The sequence below is a fragment of the Chenopodium album genome, chromosome 3 (genome assembly GCF_948465745.1).
Source record: "Chenopodium album chromosome 3, dcCheAlbu1.1, whole genome shotgun sequence".
NCBI lineage: Eukaryota > Viridiplantae > Streptophyta > Magnoliopsida > Caryophyllales > Amaranthaceae > Chenopodium > Chenopodium album.
In genome coordinates, this window is record NC_137836.1 from 23392478 (window position 1) to 23411859 (window position 19382).

At 35.4% G+C, this 19382-nt stretch overlaps 2 protein-coding genes across 2 annotated transcripts; both read left to right on the forward strand.

The window, feature by feature from the left end:
- The first annotated feature begins 12323 nt into the window (after nucleotides 1-12323).
- Nucleotides 12324-13307, forward strand: LOC145624937 (uncharacterized). Its single transcript, XM_081678022.1, has 2 exons — nucleotides 12324-12362; nucleotides 12621-13307. Exons 1-2 carry the CDS (start codon nucleotides 12324-12326, stop codon nucleotides 13305-13307), a joined length of 726 nt encoding a protein of 241 aa, XP_081534148.1.
- A 24-nt stretch (nucleotides 13308-13331) lies between these two features.
- On the forward strand, nucleotides 13332-13796 carry LOC145624938 (uncharacterized). Its single transcript, XM_081678023.1, has one exon. It carries the CDS (start codon nucleotides 13332-13334, stop codon nucleotides 13794-13796), a length of 465 nt encoding a protein of 154 aa, XP_081534149.1.
- Nucleotides 13797-19382: the final 5586 nt, after the last annotated feature.

Below are 19382 nucleotides of genomic sequence, written 5' to 3' on the forward strand. Positions count from 1 at the left end.
GTCATGTTTTATTCTTTTTGAAAATCTGATTCTTTTTTTATCTTATTCGGCTGATTTTCTCTATAAATAGCCTCCTAAAATCTCCGTTTTCAATCATCAAGTCTCTATTCTTCCTATCTAATTCTTCTCATCAACTCTCATCAAGAAATTCTTAATTACTCTCTCTCTCTTTTCTAAACTAGTTATTCTCAAACAAAATTCCGCATTGACAAGATCTAGACACACCTAGCCAAGTTCGAAGTTTCCTTCGCCCTAGACCTGAAAGGTTTGATTTATGAGGGTTTGGTCCCAAATCTAGTCTAAACTTTCTTTAGCTTCTCTCTTTCAATTATTTAATTTAATTGTTTTATATTTTCCTTGAAGTTACTAACGCACGTATGTTGTTATTAGAAAGAGGTACGATGCATCCAAGTAAGTGCTTTAATTGTTTTATTGATATTATGATATAGAAATCATGTCTAGGTTGTTATTATGATTCCTAGTGTCATGTTAGGGGGTTTTTGATCTTCTTAGTATCATGTTTAGGGTAAAGAATAAGTTCCTTAGATCAATTATGATTTCTGTGATGCCTTTTATTGTCTTTCCTAATAGCATGTTAGTATCATGTTAAGGTTAAAGCTTTGATTTTTACTGTTTAGTGACATGCTAGGGTTTGTTATTAATCTTGTTAGTATCATGCCTAAGATCTTGCTATTATTATTATGCTTTAACATGATTATTTTTATTCTAGTTATTATTATGATGATTATTATTATGTTGCTTGATTATGTTTATTGTTATTGCTTGATCACACCTTTTATGCATGTTTAAAGGGAATTGGTACTTGTAATCAGCTTAATAAGATAATTAATAATCTTGTTTAGGGTTAATTTGATTATAATTCAAGTGATTGCCAACAAAAGATTTATTTGTGCATTAATAGTCAACCAACATAGTTAAACAGGTTTTGGGTTAATCCTATTGATTGCATGTTAGTCAGAAAGCGCACATGAATACGAGAAGAATAAAGTAGAGGCCTATTATTAGGGCAGGTTCAATCTCTTTTAGGTTTGATTTGTACCTTTATCCCCGAAATTCCAGTCATGGTTCCAAACCTATTGGAGTTAACGATCTCTTATGGATCGTTAAGGGGTGTAACCTTCACCCTGTGAACGGTTTACAAGTTCCTTAAACTTGTTGGCGACTCTTTTGCTCTAGCTTCCTTCCCTTTGAACGCCACCATGCTTAAGTGTATGATCACAGTGGGGTTCAATTTTGGGGTAATGCTTGAAATATTCCCTACAATGTTAGGATTAAAGCTTTGATCTTTATTGTTTAGTGACATGCTAGGATTTGTTATTAATCTTGTTAGTATCATGCCTAGGACCTTTCTAATATTATTATGCTTTATTTAGAATACTATTATTTTGATGATGATGCTTGTTGTTGTGTTGCTTTATATTATTGTTATTGCTTGATCACGCCCTCTTATGCAGGTTTAAAGGGAATTTGTATTTTTAATCATGCTTAATAAGATAATTAATAATCTATTTTAGGCTAATATGTTTATAATTCAAGTGATCGCCAATAATAGTTTTGTTTGTGGATTAATACTATTCTTACATAGATTTAACAGGTTTAGGGTTAATATATTGATTGTATATTAGTCAGAAAGCGCACATGAATATCGCAAGAATAAAGTTGAGGCCTATTTTTAGGGCAGGTTTAATCTCTTTTTGGTTGAATTTGTACGTTCATCCCCGAATATCCAGTCATGGTTTCAGACCACTATGGAGTTAGCGATCTCATGGATCGTGAAGGGCTGTAACCTTCATCCAGTGAACGGTTAGTAGTTCCTAAATATTTGTTGGCGACTCTTTTTCTCTAGCTTCCTTCCCTTTGGACGCCACCATGCTTTAGTGTATGATCATAGTGGGGCTCAAGCGTGGGATGCTTGAAATATTCCCTACACCCGGGGATCCCTTCAAATATCTAACAACCCGCAAAGCTGCTTCCCAATACTCCACTCGAGATTGTTGCAAAAACTGAGACAAAATGTGCACTGAATATGCAAGATCCGAACTAGTCACAACAAGATACACAAGTTGTCCAACTAGATGACAATACATTTATTGGTCTGAAAGTACGACACCCTCTACATGACCTAAACGATGATTTTACTCCATGGGAAACCCAAACGGTTTTGCACCCGTCAAAACGGCCTCTGAAATAATGTCAAGAGTATAATTTCTCTGACAAAGAAACAATCCAGTTGCACTTCTAGCAACCTGAATCCCAAGAAAATATTCCAAATTGCGTAGGTCTTTCATTTTGAAACAATCGGACAAATAGGCCTTAAATGCACGCAACGTGGCGGAATCATTGCCCGAAATTATTAGATCATCAACATACACCAAAACATTAACCTGAACAGACCTCTTTGTAAAGGTAAATAAAGAATAATCAAAGTACGATTGAAGAAAACCATACCCTTTCAACGATGTTACTAGTTTCGCGAACCAACATCGTGGTGCGTGCTTCAATCCATACAACAACTTTTTCAATCGACAAACAAGTTTTGGATTCGGAGTCTCAAATCCGGGAGGCAATTTTATTTACAGTTCTTCGTCAAGGACACCGTGAAGAAATGCATTGTAAACGTCCATCTGGTGAAGTTCCCAATTCTTTAATGCTTCAATGGCTAAGAAAGCTCGAACAAAAGTCATTTTAGCAACAGGGGAAAAAGTTTCATTATAGTCGATACCCGACTTTTGATGATTGTCGAACACCACTAATTTTGACTTGAGACGTTCAATATCCCCATTTGAGAGATATTTTGTTTTATAAACCCACTGACTACCAAGAGCACGTATTCCGGGTGGCAGTTCTTCTAAAGTCCACGTCCCATTGTCGTCCAACGCTCATATTTCTTCTTGCATTGTCTTTCTCCACCCTTCATGCTTCATTGCTTCTCTAAACAATTTTGGATCTTGTCCGAAAATAATTGCTGTCAGGAAAGTAATGATGATAATTTGCAGAAAATTTGTCACAATTAATATAGTGTGCTATAGGATAGGGAGTACCTGAGGATTGTTGTTGAGACGGAGTAGACGTTGATGGAGATGGACTTTTTGTGACGATCGTATGAGTGACATAATCTCGTAATTTAATTGATGGAATTTTCTCACGAAAACCACGACCAAGTTGCTGGTTACCATGCTCAATGGTTTGCTCGGTGTGCTCAATGGGTTGCTCAATGTTTTGAGCTGCGTCAATCTACTACTATTGTTCTTCAGTCCACTCCGCACCCCCGCGTGGTCAGTGGAAGACTATCGCGCATTGCCTATGGAGCCCTTCCTGGCTGTAGGTGGACTGCTCTTGCGAGGTCTACCTCGGCTGGGCAGTGTGGCCTACTGTTTGGCTGTGGGTGGGCTGCTCCTGAGTGGTCTACCTCGGCTAGGCAGTGTGGCCTACTGCCGAGCTTTGACTAGGCTGGGCAGTAGATTCTTGAGTGCCAACATGCACTCCCAATTCTATTTATTCGTCATTACGCACAACATGTGTTTTTTCATATTGATGATGCTCATAATAATCATCAAAATCCAGATCAACCAACACATCATCTTCCATAGAAACAATATTTCCCGGCTCAATGTTTATCTCCTTCGTGTCAACAAACGAAAACACACCCTGGAAAAATTTTACATCTCTAAACACGAAGAATTCCTTTTTATCTAGATCATACAGCCTCCAACCTTTTTTCCGAAAGGATACCCAAAAAACACACATTTTCGACTTCGACTTTCGAATTTATCATCCTTTGTTTTCTGATTATGAGAAAAACACAAACAACCGAAAGTCCGAATAGCATTATATGATGGAGGATGACCAAATAAAATCTTGAAAGGAGTTTTGTTATCTAATAAAGGAGTCGGAGTGCGATTAATCAATTGAGCTGCGACTAAAACGCAATCCCCCAAAAATTAAATTGGCAATTTTGCTTGAAATCGCAGGGCCCTAGAAACATTTAAAATATGCTTATGTTTCTGTTCGACCCAACCATTTTGTTGAGGAGTCCCAACATAAGAAGTATAAAACAAAACCCCAGTAGCATCAAAATAATCACGCAAGCAATTAAATTTCGTGCCATCATAACTTTGTATAATCTGAATCGTCTGAGAAAATTGACGATCAACCATTGCAATGAAATCCATAAACACACGAAAAGCCTCCATTTTATCATCCAACAAATAAATCCAGACAACACGGGAATAGTCATCTACTATTGTTAAAAAATAACGAGCTCCAAAAGAAGAAGCATGCCTATATGAGCCCCACAAATCACTATGTATCTTTTCAAATATGCGACTTGCTCTATTATCACTAGAGGGAAATTTTCCCTGGGGTATTGAGCCCGAAAACAAACTTCACAATGCTTATCTAAGGTACCCGTGAGGCTATCAAGAGGAATAATTTCACTACCTTTTCCGAAGGATGACCAAGTCAATTGTGCCATAACTCTAATTGTGACGTTGCTCCATTAACCATAACATGTCACACAGAGTCACCTCCAAAGTAGTAAAATCTATCTCATCTAGAGTTAAGCTAAAAAAGGGTCCCTCAACTTTAGTATTTGTAGCGTTTTGGTCCCTCATCTTTCAAACGAAGCAAATTGGTCCCTCAACCACCCATAACTTACTTTTCCGGTGGAAAAAAGTTGAGTCACCAAAGTTTAAGGACCAAAGTGCCCATGTGGAAAAATATAAAATAATATTTTTTTTTTAAAAAAAGTTTAGGGACCTATCCTAGTTAGCAAAAGTTTAGAGACTATGATTCATTAATATTTTTTTTTGTAAGTTTTTTTTTAAAAGGAATCTTTTAACTGGCATTAATTTTTTTTCATCAACATTAATATTTTGGTTATGATTTGCATTAATAAAACTATAGAATTTCCAGGGAAAACAAAAACCTATAGGATTTTCCACCTTTTATCACCCCACATCACCAACAACAAGCCACAAACACACAACCCCATGTCCACTAGTCTGCAGCCTCACTACCATCATTAATCAACCACGCAACCCAAACCTTCGGTTCTGCCGAACTATACTGCGCATGAGCTTGTATAGAATTAATAAAATCAGGAGGCCAAGATTAAATCACAAAATAAATCAAAGGCTGAAATTAAAAGATGGTGATTGCTGATGGTCGTTAATGAGGTGCAAAGTAGGGGATTGTTACCCCATTAGAGCGACCAAACCAAGAGAGAAGAAGAGATGGCTAACATTTTTTTTTAATTTTAATTTTCTTTATTTTTTCTTTTCCTATTCCCTTTTTCTTTATTTTTCCTTTTCCTATTTCTGTAATTCGAAGTATTTAATTTTTTTTTAAAAAAGTCAAAGTATTTAATTTTTTTTTTTAAAAAAGTCAAGGTATTTAATTTTTTTAAGTCATATTTAATTTTCTTCTTTATTAATCCTTTAAGACATTTTTTTTTTAAAAAAAAGTCATTTAATTTATAAAAAAGCAAAAAATTTGGGTATGTTTTTTTCATTTTAATCAAAGTTTGTACATAATAAATAATAAATATTAGTAGCTGATAAAAAAAAATTAATGATTTATAATCCCTACACAAATGCTTATTAGGATATGTCCCGTAACTATTGCTTAGTTGGCAACACACATTCCCAAACTTTGCTGACTCATAAGTTTCTCCACCAAAAATGGTGAGGCAAGGGTGGTAGAGGGACCAATCTACCTCATTTGAAAGATGAGGGACCAAATATGCAACTAATGTCATAGTTCAAGGATCGCATTATAGCTTATCTCATCTCATCTAGCTCTTATTCCAATCAGCGTCCCCTTTTTGTCTTGTATAGCACACATAAAGGAATTAAAATTTAAAATACAATGTAAATCGTCATTTAATTAAGAGACAGAAATCAAATCACAACTCAATTTGGGAACATATAGAACATGCTTAAGCACGACTGAGTCCGATAAACGAACCAAACCCTCGTTTTCTGCAAGAACAGTCTCACCATTTGGTAAACCAATCGGACAATCAAATATGGGAGTTGTATCAAACAACCAAGTGTCAATGCCGGTTACATGATGCGTGGCACCCGTATCAATTATCCACAAATTAGTATTGAATTTTTCATTCATCTTATTATCTTACACCGTAGTGTTACCAACCATAGTTGCAATAGCTTTCCATTGATCGGCTATGAATATTTGAGAAGAAGCTGACGGTGGTGATGTGATGTGATGTGAGGCCAAAAGCTTGCATTGTATTAATATTAGCTGCCAATATATAGGCATAAAACGTACAAGAAGGATAGACTTTAGGAAACAATCTAATATTGCTATATTCCATCTTATGCCAACTATTATGCCAACTATACTAAACAAATCAAATCATAATAATATCATATAATCTCCTAATATATCTTAAATATATATATATATAAAAAAAAGAAAAAAAAATCTAATAGTACCCTAGATAGTAGCATGCCAATCCATAATTCGACACTTAAATACTTTCTTACTAGAATTGGCAAACATCAGTAACTTAAATAACCCAACAACAGCCTTAGGGTGGATGTAGACAAGAACATCGCCATAATTCTTTTTCCAAATACATTAAGCTAGCAAGGAAACACAGTAAACATTTTCAAGCTGAGATAAAATTTCTTTAGATATACTTAACAATTTCATTAATGAATAAAACAAAGATCAAAGAGTGTGAACTCTGTAAATTACATTAAAAGAGCAAAAAGTTAGTATCCCCGATCATACTTAACATCTAACAGAGACTTGTGAGAGATACTCATGTGCATGAAGCATAGCAAAGCTAAAGCATTTTCATTTGCCATAAGCTTAAATTTCTTGACTAGAAACTAATGTGGAGATCCTATATATATCTTTTTGCAACCAAAGAACCTGTAAGATTAATGTCAGTGAAAGCTTACATAAACAACCCACGACTGCTACAAGCCTACAAATACAACACAGTAGACTCGCACACAAAAAGGAATTGTGTTCATAGAAATTAACTTCTTATTGATGAATTGTTTCCATATAAAAAGCCTACAGTACTACAACAGACAGGTACCCTTCTTCCCCTAGCAAGACACATGACACTCAACTTCTTTTACTGCCTATCAAACCAAGAAAACAAAATTAACTTAAATAGAGACCTTATTTGTAGGGAATATTTCAAGCATCCTACACTTGAGCCCCACTGTGATCATAAACTTAAGCATGGTGGGGTCCCAAGGGGGCAAAACTAGAGTAAAAGAGTCACCAACAAGTTTTAGGAACTTGTAAATCGTTCACATGGTGAAAGTTACACCCCTTCCCGATCCATGAGATCGCTAACTCCATAGTGGTTTGGAACCATATATGACTGGATATTTTGGGATGAAGGTAAAAATACAACTTAAAAGAGATTAAACATGCTCTGAAAACAGGCCTCTACTTTATTCTTCTCATATTCATGTGCGCTTTCTGACTAACATACTATCATTAGGTTAACCCTAAACCTTTTTAATCTACGTTGGTTTAATATTAATGCACAAACAAATCTATTATTGACAATCACTTGAATTATAATCATATTAACCTAAACAAAATTATTAATTATCTTATTGAGCGTGATTACAAGTACAAATTCCCTTTAAACACTAGTAGAAAATTACAAAAAGGCACCGAGTTATGCCCACCGGTTTTTAAAAACCGGTGGGGGAAAAATGGGCAGGATTTAGGTGAAATGATAAAGCCACCAGTTCAAACCGAACCGGTGGGGAAAATATTAATCCCACCGGTTTTGAACCGGTGGCAATGTTAAAAAAAACGCTCGTTTATAAACCCTAAGGGAGCCTCTCCTCTCTCTCGTCACTCTCCTGCCTCCTCTCTCCTCTCAGCTCTCCTCTCTCCTGCCTCCTGCACCCTCCTCTCAGCGATCTCTTCGTTCTACTCATCATCTCATTCCTAAGACCACCTCAAAGGCCTCCACACAACGAAGCCCTCCACCGCACTTTGAGCTTGTCACTTCTCTTCCTTGATCTACTTCTCTTTTCCCTAAAAGCCCACCACTGCCACTAGCCCCTGCCATGAAGACCGGCCATTTTTCGCACTTTCATGGTTTTGGGTGGTTGAATGAAGGTATGTGTCTTTTTTTAAAAAAAAAATTGGGTTTCCGGGTTTAATTATATGAGGTTAAGGTTTCTGGGTTTAATTATTCATGTTAAATGCCTTGATTTTTTGGGTTTTTTTAGTCGATTTTTCTTACTTTAATTGATTTTGAAATTTTCATGAATTTTTAGAAGATTTTCTGGGTTTTTTTGGTTTAATTTACTGTTCTATTTTACTTTTTTTTTCTAGTAGATGTTATTGTATTTCGGATAGTTTTTTTATTATTAATTTCGGAATGTTTTCTGGTTGTTGTTTTTTTGGAATCTCCTGGGTGTAATTAAATTTCGAATTGTTGGGTTTAACCGTTTAATTGATTTTTTTATATAATTAACTTATTTTGGGTTTTTATTAATTTGGTGTCCAAATTTGATGCAGGTTCACATAGCAAAAGGATTCAAAATGTTGATTTTGGAAATTCGATTTTGCAGTTTTTTTTTTTTTTGTGAAATTGTAAAATGTTGTAATAATTCATTTGATGATATATCGTTGTCTCACATTTTTAAGTGAAAAAATCATATTAGTGACATTTATTTGATGAATTTATCGTTGATGAATATAATTTATTTGATGAATATATTGTTGCAATTTTTTAATATCGTTGTCTGATATTTTTAAGTGAAAATAGAAAAAAAAAAATTGGACACTTTTGGCACCGGTTAACCGGTGCCAAAATTAATGAATTTCTTTTTTTAAAAAAAAAAAGTGGGTGCCTATTATTCCCACCGGTTTTGAACCAGTGGCTTTGTATACAACTATTGCCACCCCTCAAATGCCCAACGGTTCAAAATCGGTGGCATTGAGGGGTTTTGAACCAGTGGCAATCGCCTTTTTCTACTAGTGAAACATGCATAAAAGGCTTGCAATAACAATAATATATATCAAGCAACATAACAACAATCATCATCACAACCATATTAACAATAAAGCATAATATTAATAGCAAGATCCTAGGCATGATACTAACAAGATTAATAAAAACCCTAGCATGTCACTAAACATTAAAGATCAAATATTTAGCCCTAACATGATACTAACATGATACAAGGAAGAATAGGAAGCAACCTAAACATGATACTAGAAACATACATTATATTAGAAATATTAGTTATTACCCTAAACATGATACTAGGAATAATTAAGACCTCCTAACATAATTATTAGAAATTAAAATAATCTAAGCATGCTTTCTATATCAAAATAATAATTAAATTACTTACTTGGATGCCTCGTATCTCTTTATAATAACAAAATACACACGTTAGTAACTTTAAGGAAAATATTAAATCAAACAATTAATTTAAATAATTGAAATAGGGATTTGGGACCAAACCCTCAGAAAATATCAACCATTCATGTCTTGGGCGAAGGCGACTTCGAACTTGGCTAGGTGTGCCTAGAACTAATGAATGTGGAATATGTAAGAGGGGAAGGTTTAGAAATTAAAAAGAATAGATAGAGAGTAAGCTTCTAGCTTTAGAGAGAGGAGAGAGTTGATTGGTGATTGTTGATGATTAAAAACGGGGGTCTAGGACCCTATTTACAGAAAAATAGTCCGGAAACTGATTGAAAAGAGATCGAGTTCTATTCCGAAAAAAAAAACCTTTTGTCGCGAACAACATGAGCCAGAGCCAGACGACAGGTATTAGCGTCAGGTGACAGATATTAGCGCTAGGCAATAGGCACCAGCGCCAGGCGACAGACTTTGTCGTTTGGTTCTAATTAAAAGTTAAATCACTCTTTGTACGGAATCCTTTTCATAATATAATTAAGTAATTAGAATCCGCGTTAAACAGTTTTAAAGATCAGATTTATGATAAAACACTTATTTTATTCCAAATAAAACTCTTTAAAATAATAATTATTAATCCTAATTCCATTAGAATTTAAAAGAACCTTCTAGATTATTTTAGAAGATTAAAGCCGATCCAAATAAATTCAGGAATAATAATTAATAGGTCCTCCTCTAGATCATTGGGCCACATATAAAATTCATTTTCAGGCCTAATTTAACATTTTGGCCATAACTTCCTCAATATTCATCGGAATTGGGCTTATAATATATTGTTGGAAAGCTTCTTTCCAGCTCAATCAGTGGTGGAGGTAGTATGTGTCCTGGTGGGGCACGTGCCCTACCAGGTTTTTTTTAAAAAAAAATTATGCTAATTATTAAAAAAAAACCTTATATTTTAACTCCATATGACCGTTGCTAGTCTTGCTACATGATCAATGCCCTGCCATTGTCAGTGTATTGTCCCCCACTCCCCCCAATTTCCAATGACTTTAATATTTTTATAAAAACAATTAGTTAAAAACAATTCCAATCACATATTCACGTGACAAAAAGTCAGAAAGTCACTAAAAATATTAAAAGTAAAAAAATTTAAAATTTTTAGAAATTTCCCCAAATTTTCTCTCTCCTCAAAATATCAAAAGTGTGAACAATAACTCGGCCCTCTCCTCGACTGAGACTCCTCGCTGCGACTCTGCTTCGACTGCTTGACGAGTTGTCGGTGCCGGCGCCGGATTCCAGCGGCCCACCTCCCACCATTCCATCACGGTCTTGCTTCTACTCATCTCTACCATTGTTATTCAAGGTATTAAAATTTATTGGGTCTTAATTTTTCAATTTCATTCTATGATTTAGGGTTTAATGTTATACAAATTTGTCTCTAATTAAATCGTTTCTTTGAATCATGGGTGTTAATTTTTAATTAATTGCATAATTTGAATATATAAAGGGCTATTAAGAATGTTAATTGTGTAAAATGTAAGTCCACTATGTGTGAATGTGTCAATTTGTGTGAATTGTGATTTTGTTGTTTGTTGTTCTTCTTGAGTTCTTATGTTATTTACTTATTTGTTGCCTAAAATTAAAGGTAGTAGACTATGAATTATTTCTTGAGTTGATTAATTATAAGTTTAGTATATATGCTTAAACTTTATAAGTATGTTGTTAGTTTATATGAAAATTTTGATTTAAAATTATCTAATTAGACATATAATATAAATTTCAGAATGAAGAGAAAAAAATACAAGGGATATTTCAATTTTCTTTACCAAAAGATCTTCTACTTCAAATCCTTCTCTTTCTCAAGAACAAAATCCCCCTCCATCACAAGAAAATAATCAAAATCTCCCTCCACCACAAGAAAGTAATCAAAATCTCCCTCCACCATAAGAATCTCTACAAAATCCTCCTCCACCTCAAGAAAATGAACAAATTCCTCTTCCACATCAAGCAAGTGAACAAAATTCTTCTCCATCACACAACTTTCCTGAAAATCAAGAGGAGGGAACTTGTCATGGAGCTAGTTCAAATCCTAGAAATGAAGCTCCAATTCATGAAGGAAGATTAAGTACTTCTGATATTGTTAATCTTCCACAAGATCCCGGAAAAAGGAGAAAGATAAGTGATTTTCATCCGGATGATAGGGATTTGGTTAGAAGAACATAGATTCAACGAAAACCTTGTCAACCCAAAGATTTTGTATTTCCTCAAACACCTTTTGGGCCAAAATTGCGTCGCTTCAACAAAAAATGGTTTGATACTTGGCGGACATGGCTTGAGTATACTATTGAGAAGGATGCGGCTTTTTGTTTTATTTGTTACTTATTCAAGAAAGACAATGCATCTGGAGGCGATGCTTTTGTTAATGAGGGATTCAAGGCTTGGAATAGAATGGAAGCAATTGCAAAACATGTTGGTGGACACATGAGTGCTCACAACATTGCGGTTGTTGATATGAATTCATTTCTCAATCAAAAGGCTTCTATTACAACCGTATTGTCCAAACAATCACAAGAAGCAATGAGTAAATATCGAAAGCGGTTAGAAGCTTCAATTGAAACTACTCAATGGCTCCTACTTCAAGGGTTGCCTTTTCGTGGCCATGATGAAAAAGAAACTTCATTGAATAGAGGTAATTTCATTTCTCTATTGTCACTTCTTTCAAAGCATGATCCCGACTACTCGAAATTTGTTATAAAAAACGCTCCAGGTAATTGTCAACTCTTCTCTTCCAATCCAAAAAGATATCATCAATGCTTATGCAAAAGAAACAACTAAGGCAATTATTGAAGAGCTTGGTGATGGATTTTTTGCCATCCTTGCCGATGAGTCAGCAGATGTTACCGATAAAGAATAAATGGCTGTTTGTTTGAGATATGTTAATAAAATGGGAGAGGTATGTGAATGATTTCTTTGTGTTGTGCATGTTCTTAACACCACTTATTTGACCTTGAAAAATGCTATTGAGTCTATACTTATGGAGCACTCTTTAACTTTCTCTCGAGTACGAGGTCAAGGTTATGATGGTGCTAGTAACATGCAAGGTTCAATTAATGGCCTCAAAACTTTGATATTGAATGAATGCAAACAAGCTTACTTTGTGCATTGTTTTGCACATCAACTTCAATTGACACAAGTTGCACTTTCTTAAAAGAATTCGGATTGTGGGTGGATTTTTGTTGATGTACTTGCACCTCTTTTGAATTTTGTTGGAGGTTCACCGAAAAGGAAAGAATTTCTTAGAGATAAACAATGTCAACATGTTGTAGAAGCATTGTCTTTGGGTGAACTTGAAATAGGAACCGGATTAAATCAAGAACAAGGTTTGGGTAGACCTTGTGACACTCGTTGGGGATCTCACTTCAAGTCGATCTTAAATGTGCTTGATTTATATTCTTCCATCCTTCTTTCCCTTGATTCCATTTCAGAAGTGTCTGATACACTTGATTCAAATAAAGCACAAGCTATTACACACTTGTTGATGTCATTTGATTTTGTGTTTGTGGCACAATTGATGGTTGATATATTTGCGATTACAAAGGAGTTGAATGAGGCGTTGCATCAAGACATTGTGAATGTAATGGCCATGGTTGACGTAACTAAGGCTAATTTGCAAGAGTTGAGAGATGAAGGGTTTGATTTGCTTATGGAAAAAGTCACTTCTTTTATGGCTAAACATGAACTTGAGATTCCAAACATGGAGGCTAAATATGTTGTTCCGGGGAGAAGGATGTTTAGAGGTAAGAGCCCACAAGTGACAAATCTTCATCATTTTCGAGTTGAAGTTTTTATAAGTGTCATTGATTTTCAATTGCAAGAACTTGAAAATCGATTTCCCTAGGTAAGTAAGGACTTACTTGTGTGTATGTCTTCCTTTAATCCTACTAATAATTTTTCATCTTTTGACAAAAAAAAATTGATTGAACTTGCTAAATTCTATCCAAATGAATTTTCAAGTGCCGAGTTGATATTTTTTGAGCATTCTCTTAACAACTTTATTGTTGATGTTAGAGAAGATGAGAGATTTAGGAATTTGAGAAGTGTAAATGAGCTATCTATGAAACTTGTTGAAATGGGAAAACATGTAACTCATCATCGTGTGTACTTGCTTTTGAAATTGTTGTTAATTCTCCCCGTTGCAACAGAAAGTGTAGAAAGAGTATTTTCAGGAATGACTCAAGTGAGAGATAAATTGCGCAATACCATGGGAGATCAAATGTTAAATGATTGTTTGGTTACTTATCTTGAAAGAGATTTGTTTGTGAATGTTAGTATGAATGATATTGTTCATCGGTATCAAAATATGAAAACTCGTCGAGAACAATTGTAATAGTTTTTTAAGCATTATTAGGTTGTAATTTGAATAAATATTATTTCTTGAATGATTTATTTTATGGTTTTTTTTAAAAAAAATATAGTGTGGTTAAATTGGAAAATTTTGTTGTTGATAAGTTTGTATTCAATAGTGCCCTACCATTGTTGAATTCCTGGCTCCGCCACTGAGCCCAATCCAACTACACTATTATTGGACCCTTATCATGGACCAAATTAAATTGGACTGGTTATTTTCATAAATAAAGTATAAAAAGAAATATTTTCAAAAACAAAAAGAAAGATATTTTAATAAAAGGATGATTATTGATGATTGTGAATGAATAAAAATGGGTAAATATCTCCCCTATTTATAAGAAAATAAACCGGAAACGATAGCAAAGAATCAAAATTTGAATCGGAATAAAATTGACCTCTGTCGCCAGCGACAGAGACCAGCGCGAAACGACAAGCATTACACATGGCGACGACTCTGTCGTTTGGCGCTAATTAAAAGATAAAACGCGATTTTGTACGGAATCCACTTCATAATAAAATTAAGTAGTTAAACTCCGTTTTAATTAATTTTAAATAAGATTTTATCATAATAAATCACTTGTTTTTTTTCAAATTAAAATCATTATTTTTCTAAAAAGAATAATCATCAATCCTAATGTTATTAGAACTCAAAATAACCTTCTAGACTACTCTAGAAGACTAGAATTAATCCTAATAATTTTAGGAATAGTAATTAATGGGCCCTCCACTAGATCATTGGGCCATAAAACTATTTCAAACCCAATTTTGTATATTGGCCATAACTTCCTCATTATTCATCGGAACTTGGCTTATAATATATCATTGAAAAGTTCATTATGAGCTCAACCCAACTACACTATTAAAGGACCCTTGTCAAGGACCAAGATAAATTGGAAGAGCTATTTTCATAAATAGAGAAGATTTTCGAAAACAAAAAGAGAGATTTTATTAAAACAACCACATCACAAGACTTGTTACACTTCCACCTCATTCGATAATTAAGCAACGTGAAAAATATGCATCATTGGGTTTGGTTTTTGGGGAGACACATTTAGGTGTCTACAGAAGCCCCCACTTTGACTGTGTTTGGAGAAACGCATGTTTTGAAAACAAAAGTCAAAGTAGCGATTGGGACGGAGAATGATTCAAAACGTTCTACAATCCTTAACCATCTTGTATCGCCGATACCTGCAAACTATCGTTAGTTAAACAGATAAAAGAGTTAAGAAACGCGTATCTTGCACCGTCGAGCACATGTCTCAAAAGTAATCGATTCGTTGCTACTTTTGTTGTGACAACCTCCATAGTGCCTCGTGAATGTCATCGTCGAAGACCGGTCCTTGTAACCATCTTCAACTACTTATGACAATCCTCAACATCCTAGGGAACAATCGTCGAAGGTGACTTCTTGTAGCCATATTCAGGGTTGTGGTAGTACCTCGCCACGGCTATGCCTCGCCGCTATAGACAATATCCTCTTTACCTTGGGACATTGTCGAAGACCGCTGCTTATAGCTATCTTCAGTTTTATTATGATAATCTTCCGAGGAAATTATCAAAGACCACCGCTTATTGCTCCTCTTGAATCTTTGCTTTATAGATGCTTTGCTAAATTTGTTGTTGTGCTAGTACCTCGGCGCATTTTGTGAATGAGTCGGTACCTCGGCGCATGTGTTTCTTTGTGAACCATTACTTCGGTGCTTATGATGAGCCAATACTCAGTCGCTTTAAGCTAAGTGAGACGATCATTTGTGAGGTCGATCACTTACTGCAATTGTAATTTAGCCGACTACCTAATCATGTCAGTTTGCTTATAGGGGCTAACTGGCGTACCAAGGAACCTGAAATTACTGCATAATGTCCGCATAATCATTTATGGGGACCACACATCTTGTCGCCGCACCGGCACACACCAGAGCATACTGTCGCCAAGAATTTGCTTTGTCGCCAGGCGACAACTTCATCGTCTAACGCTGGAGTCAGGATTTTCGAATAAATCCCCTTTCCTTCTTCATTTCCGCTGTTGTTATGATTTGTGTTCCGCTTTGAATTTTCAACCTGGTTATTTCCTTTCAACCAAATCCGCTCAAATCTTTTTGCAAATCATAGCTCTTCATCTCTAGTTTATCATTAAGTTTTGCTCCTTGGAAGTAATAGCTTCCTCAGCCGTGAAATCAAAGATGATTTCCATAGAGATATTTTATCTTGGGAAACTCGTGTTCAATTACTACTCCAAATGAGGTGCTTTATCACAACCCAGATGTGCTCAATCAATCAACATGATTATCATCATGCCCATTGTTAATCCAACTGAAATCAGGCCGACTTTAGTTGATTTGTTAATTTGTTTGCGTCCTTTTGCTTCAAATCCTTTAAAAGGTTTCTCGTCCGTCGGGGACTTAGTGTACCTGCATTTATATTTTGGACTATAGGACTTTGCTCATGTAATTAGGGTTCACCTAAGGCTTAGTGTTTCTTGACTCATTATATAAAACTTAATGTGCTTTTAACACATATGACTTGACATGACTCAAGGTGTAAACTTGACTTAATGATGACTCATTGCGTGTGACTTGTGTGTGCAGAGTGTTGACTCATGACTCAATGTGCGACCCGAAAACAAAAGTTTTCGTCATTCTTGTGGAGTACCGACTTTCTCCTAAAAAAGAAATACACGAAAAGACAGGAGTAAAGTGTTACGATATATGTCGAATGAGCTTAAACAAATGTATGTATCGATGTCGTATCTTAGGGTGTGTAACATCCTAGGCTATTTTGATTTTTTATTAAAAGAAAGTATTTAGGAAACTTAGGCACGGAGGCTAAGCACTTCATACTTTGTGACACAATGAGGATTATGACCTTAATATGCCAAGATATGCTTCAACTTTATATTAATATTTCATGACAAAGGGTTCCTAAAGGAAGTGCTATTTGGTCTATGTGTCTGTGTAGTGTGTGAAAGTGACACTAAGTTAGAATGTAAAGGCTAAGGGTATGGAAAAATATTATTTCAAGAAGAATCCAATGATAGTGACCCTTAGGCTATGTAGGCTAACGATGTAGGGATCAAGCCCCCAAGTCTAGCTCTAAATGGATAGGGATGAGCATGGGAGATCCCTTGATATGATCAATTATGAATGTAAATATGAATACATTTTTTATTACGGCCGCACCTCATTATGAGTTTGCCTACGTATCCGTTAGGAATCAGGCTGAACTTAGCTCTAGCCGAACCTCGCACAAGTGTGTATACCTCAAAGAGGTCTTTTAAGGGTTGTAACGTGGTTAGGCTAAAGGTTTGAAGTAGAAGGGGATAAAGGCTCAAGACCCTAGATAAGCCCCCAGGGTGTGCAACCTTGCTTTTTGTATATGTATGCTTGAGGTTTCTCACTTTTGAATTTTTTTTTTTTTTTTTTTTCTCTCTTTCTCTCTCTTTTTTTTTTTTTTTTTTTTTTTGCATTTGCATTTTTCATATTTGAATCTTTTTCAATCCCAATCATGCGGTCTATCACTCACTTGGCATTCATATTTCTCAGGCACGGTACCGAGCACTCGATAAGAGACGCAATCTGAGACGTGTTCATATCAAAGACATGTTCATGTCAATGACATTGGAACACTTGCCATTTTAAACACTTTTATATTGTTTTTTTGATTTTTTTGAATATTTGAGATCTAGGTAAAATCACTCAAGCTTTTGGATTTAGAACTTGCATAAGTTGCACATCATCCCATCCCAAGGTTAGATAAATTTAGGTTGAAAAAAGAAAGGTCTACTGTTAGACGAGGCTCAAAATAGTTTATCAAAAAAGAATTATATATTTGAAGGATCAAAATGATATGATATAGCTACAAGGGGTGCCTCAAATCATTAGTATACCTTGTGCTTAGTTCTGCATGGATTTTTTTAATGCAACGCAATGATCATATTCGAGAAAAAGAAATGCTCGTTTTATTAAAAGGAAAAAGGAAAAATCCTACAAAATAAAGTCTGTTAGAAGGAAAATATAATATCAAAGGAGAATAAAAGATACCTATGCTAGACTTATTGGGGAAATGAATAATAAAAGAAAATATAAAAAAAGGTCACGAAATCTTGTCGTTGAAGCTCGCCTCGTATCTTTTGTTTATCATCACCCAGTCTTCTTGCCATTTAAAGGTATGGAAAGCTTGTTATTATTAATTGGATATTTGATAACCTCTTTTAGCTTGCAACAGCTGTCATTAGTATGACCCCTACCTTGATGGTACTTGCAATGTACATTTGGATCCCAACTAGGAAACCTCTTCTCAGGTGGGGGATCTTGAATAGGTCCAATGGAAGTAATGAGTCCCTTGGCATGGAGTCAATCGAAAGCAGTATCATAGCTAATCCCAATAGGAGTGAATTCCTTTCTTAGTTGCTTTTTAGGTCCTTGACTATCCATGGCTAAGACTTCATTAAGGTTGAAGGCACCAACATTGTTACTAGAGTAGGTGTTTTCGGATGAAGAAGGGTGGTCGTTCCTCTTTCCTTTCCAGCCACTGTTGTTATTGCTAATAATCTTGTCCTTCTTTATGGTCGGAGGAACATGAAGGAGATTTGAATAAATGAGGTCTTGAACGCGATCCTTGAGGGCGAAACATTCTTCGGTGGTGTGACCATGGCCTCTATGATATTGTCATTAGGATTTTTTGGGTCCCAATTGGAAGATCGTTTCTCAGATACTGGATCTGGAATCGGACCAATAGGGTGAATGAGACCTTGGCCCTGGAGGTATTTGAAAGCTTCGTTATAAGTCATTCCTATCAGTGTGTTTTCATCAATGGTCCGTTTTGCCCGCGGCTTAGGAGCATTGAGTTTTTCATTAAATCCTTTACGAGAGGAAGAGGAAAAATAGTGTTCCTCCATTTTTTCCTTTCGGTATTGACAATGAGAACCTTTTTCGATAACCATTATCTGGTTTACTAGTCCTTCTACTGCACCCATAAGCATGACAACAGTATTTTGTATTTCATGAGCGTCCTCTCCCAAACTTGACAAGTTTTCCCTGGTATTACTTAAGAAAACTTCTTCTTCACTAGCTATTATTACGACCCTTTTTTCTTCTATCAAAGTGTGAAACTTTAACAAACGTGTTGTCTTGGTTAAACACTCTTCTCTCCACGATCAAGTGATGCGGAAAGGGAAGTTAGGGGTGGAGATTTGGTGATAGGCCTGCGTTGGCACGCTCGATGTCCTGGGTGAGGGACGCTTTAAGATAATCTCTTCCGAACGACCAAATCATATCAATTTTTATTTTTGACTTCAAGCTCTATTCGACATGCAATAAATGTTGAGAGATCATGGAGGAAAAAGGAGAATGATATGAGTGGAAAAATGATGTTAACAGAGAAATATGGGAGAATTAGGAATAGAATAGGCCCCCCACTCAAATGATGGAAAAAACGACTCATGCATGAACATGGTGACATATATACAAAGTGTGTGCAAAAACTAGTGAGTGTAGATGACATGTTAGACTCGTGTCATAACCATGTAACTATGTTCTTAGACTCAAGTTAAGGACTAAACATGACTATT

Coding starts and splice junctions, on each gene's coding strand:
- LOC145624937 (XM_081678022.1), top strand. CDS start 12,324: ATGGCTGTTTGTTTGAGATATGTTAATAAAATGGGAGAG. Junction 12,363..12,620: donor ATGTTAATAAAATGGGAGAG/GTATGTGAATGA, acceptor CTTTCTTAAAAG/AATTCGGATTGTGGGTGGAT.
- LOC145624938 (XM_081678023.1), top strand. CDS start 13,332: ATGTCTTCCTTTAATCCTACTAATAATTTTTCATCTTTTGACAAAAAA.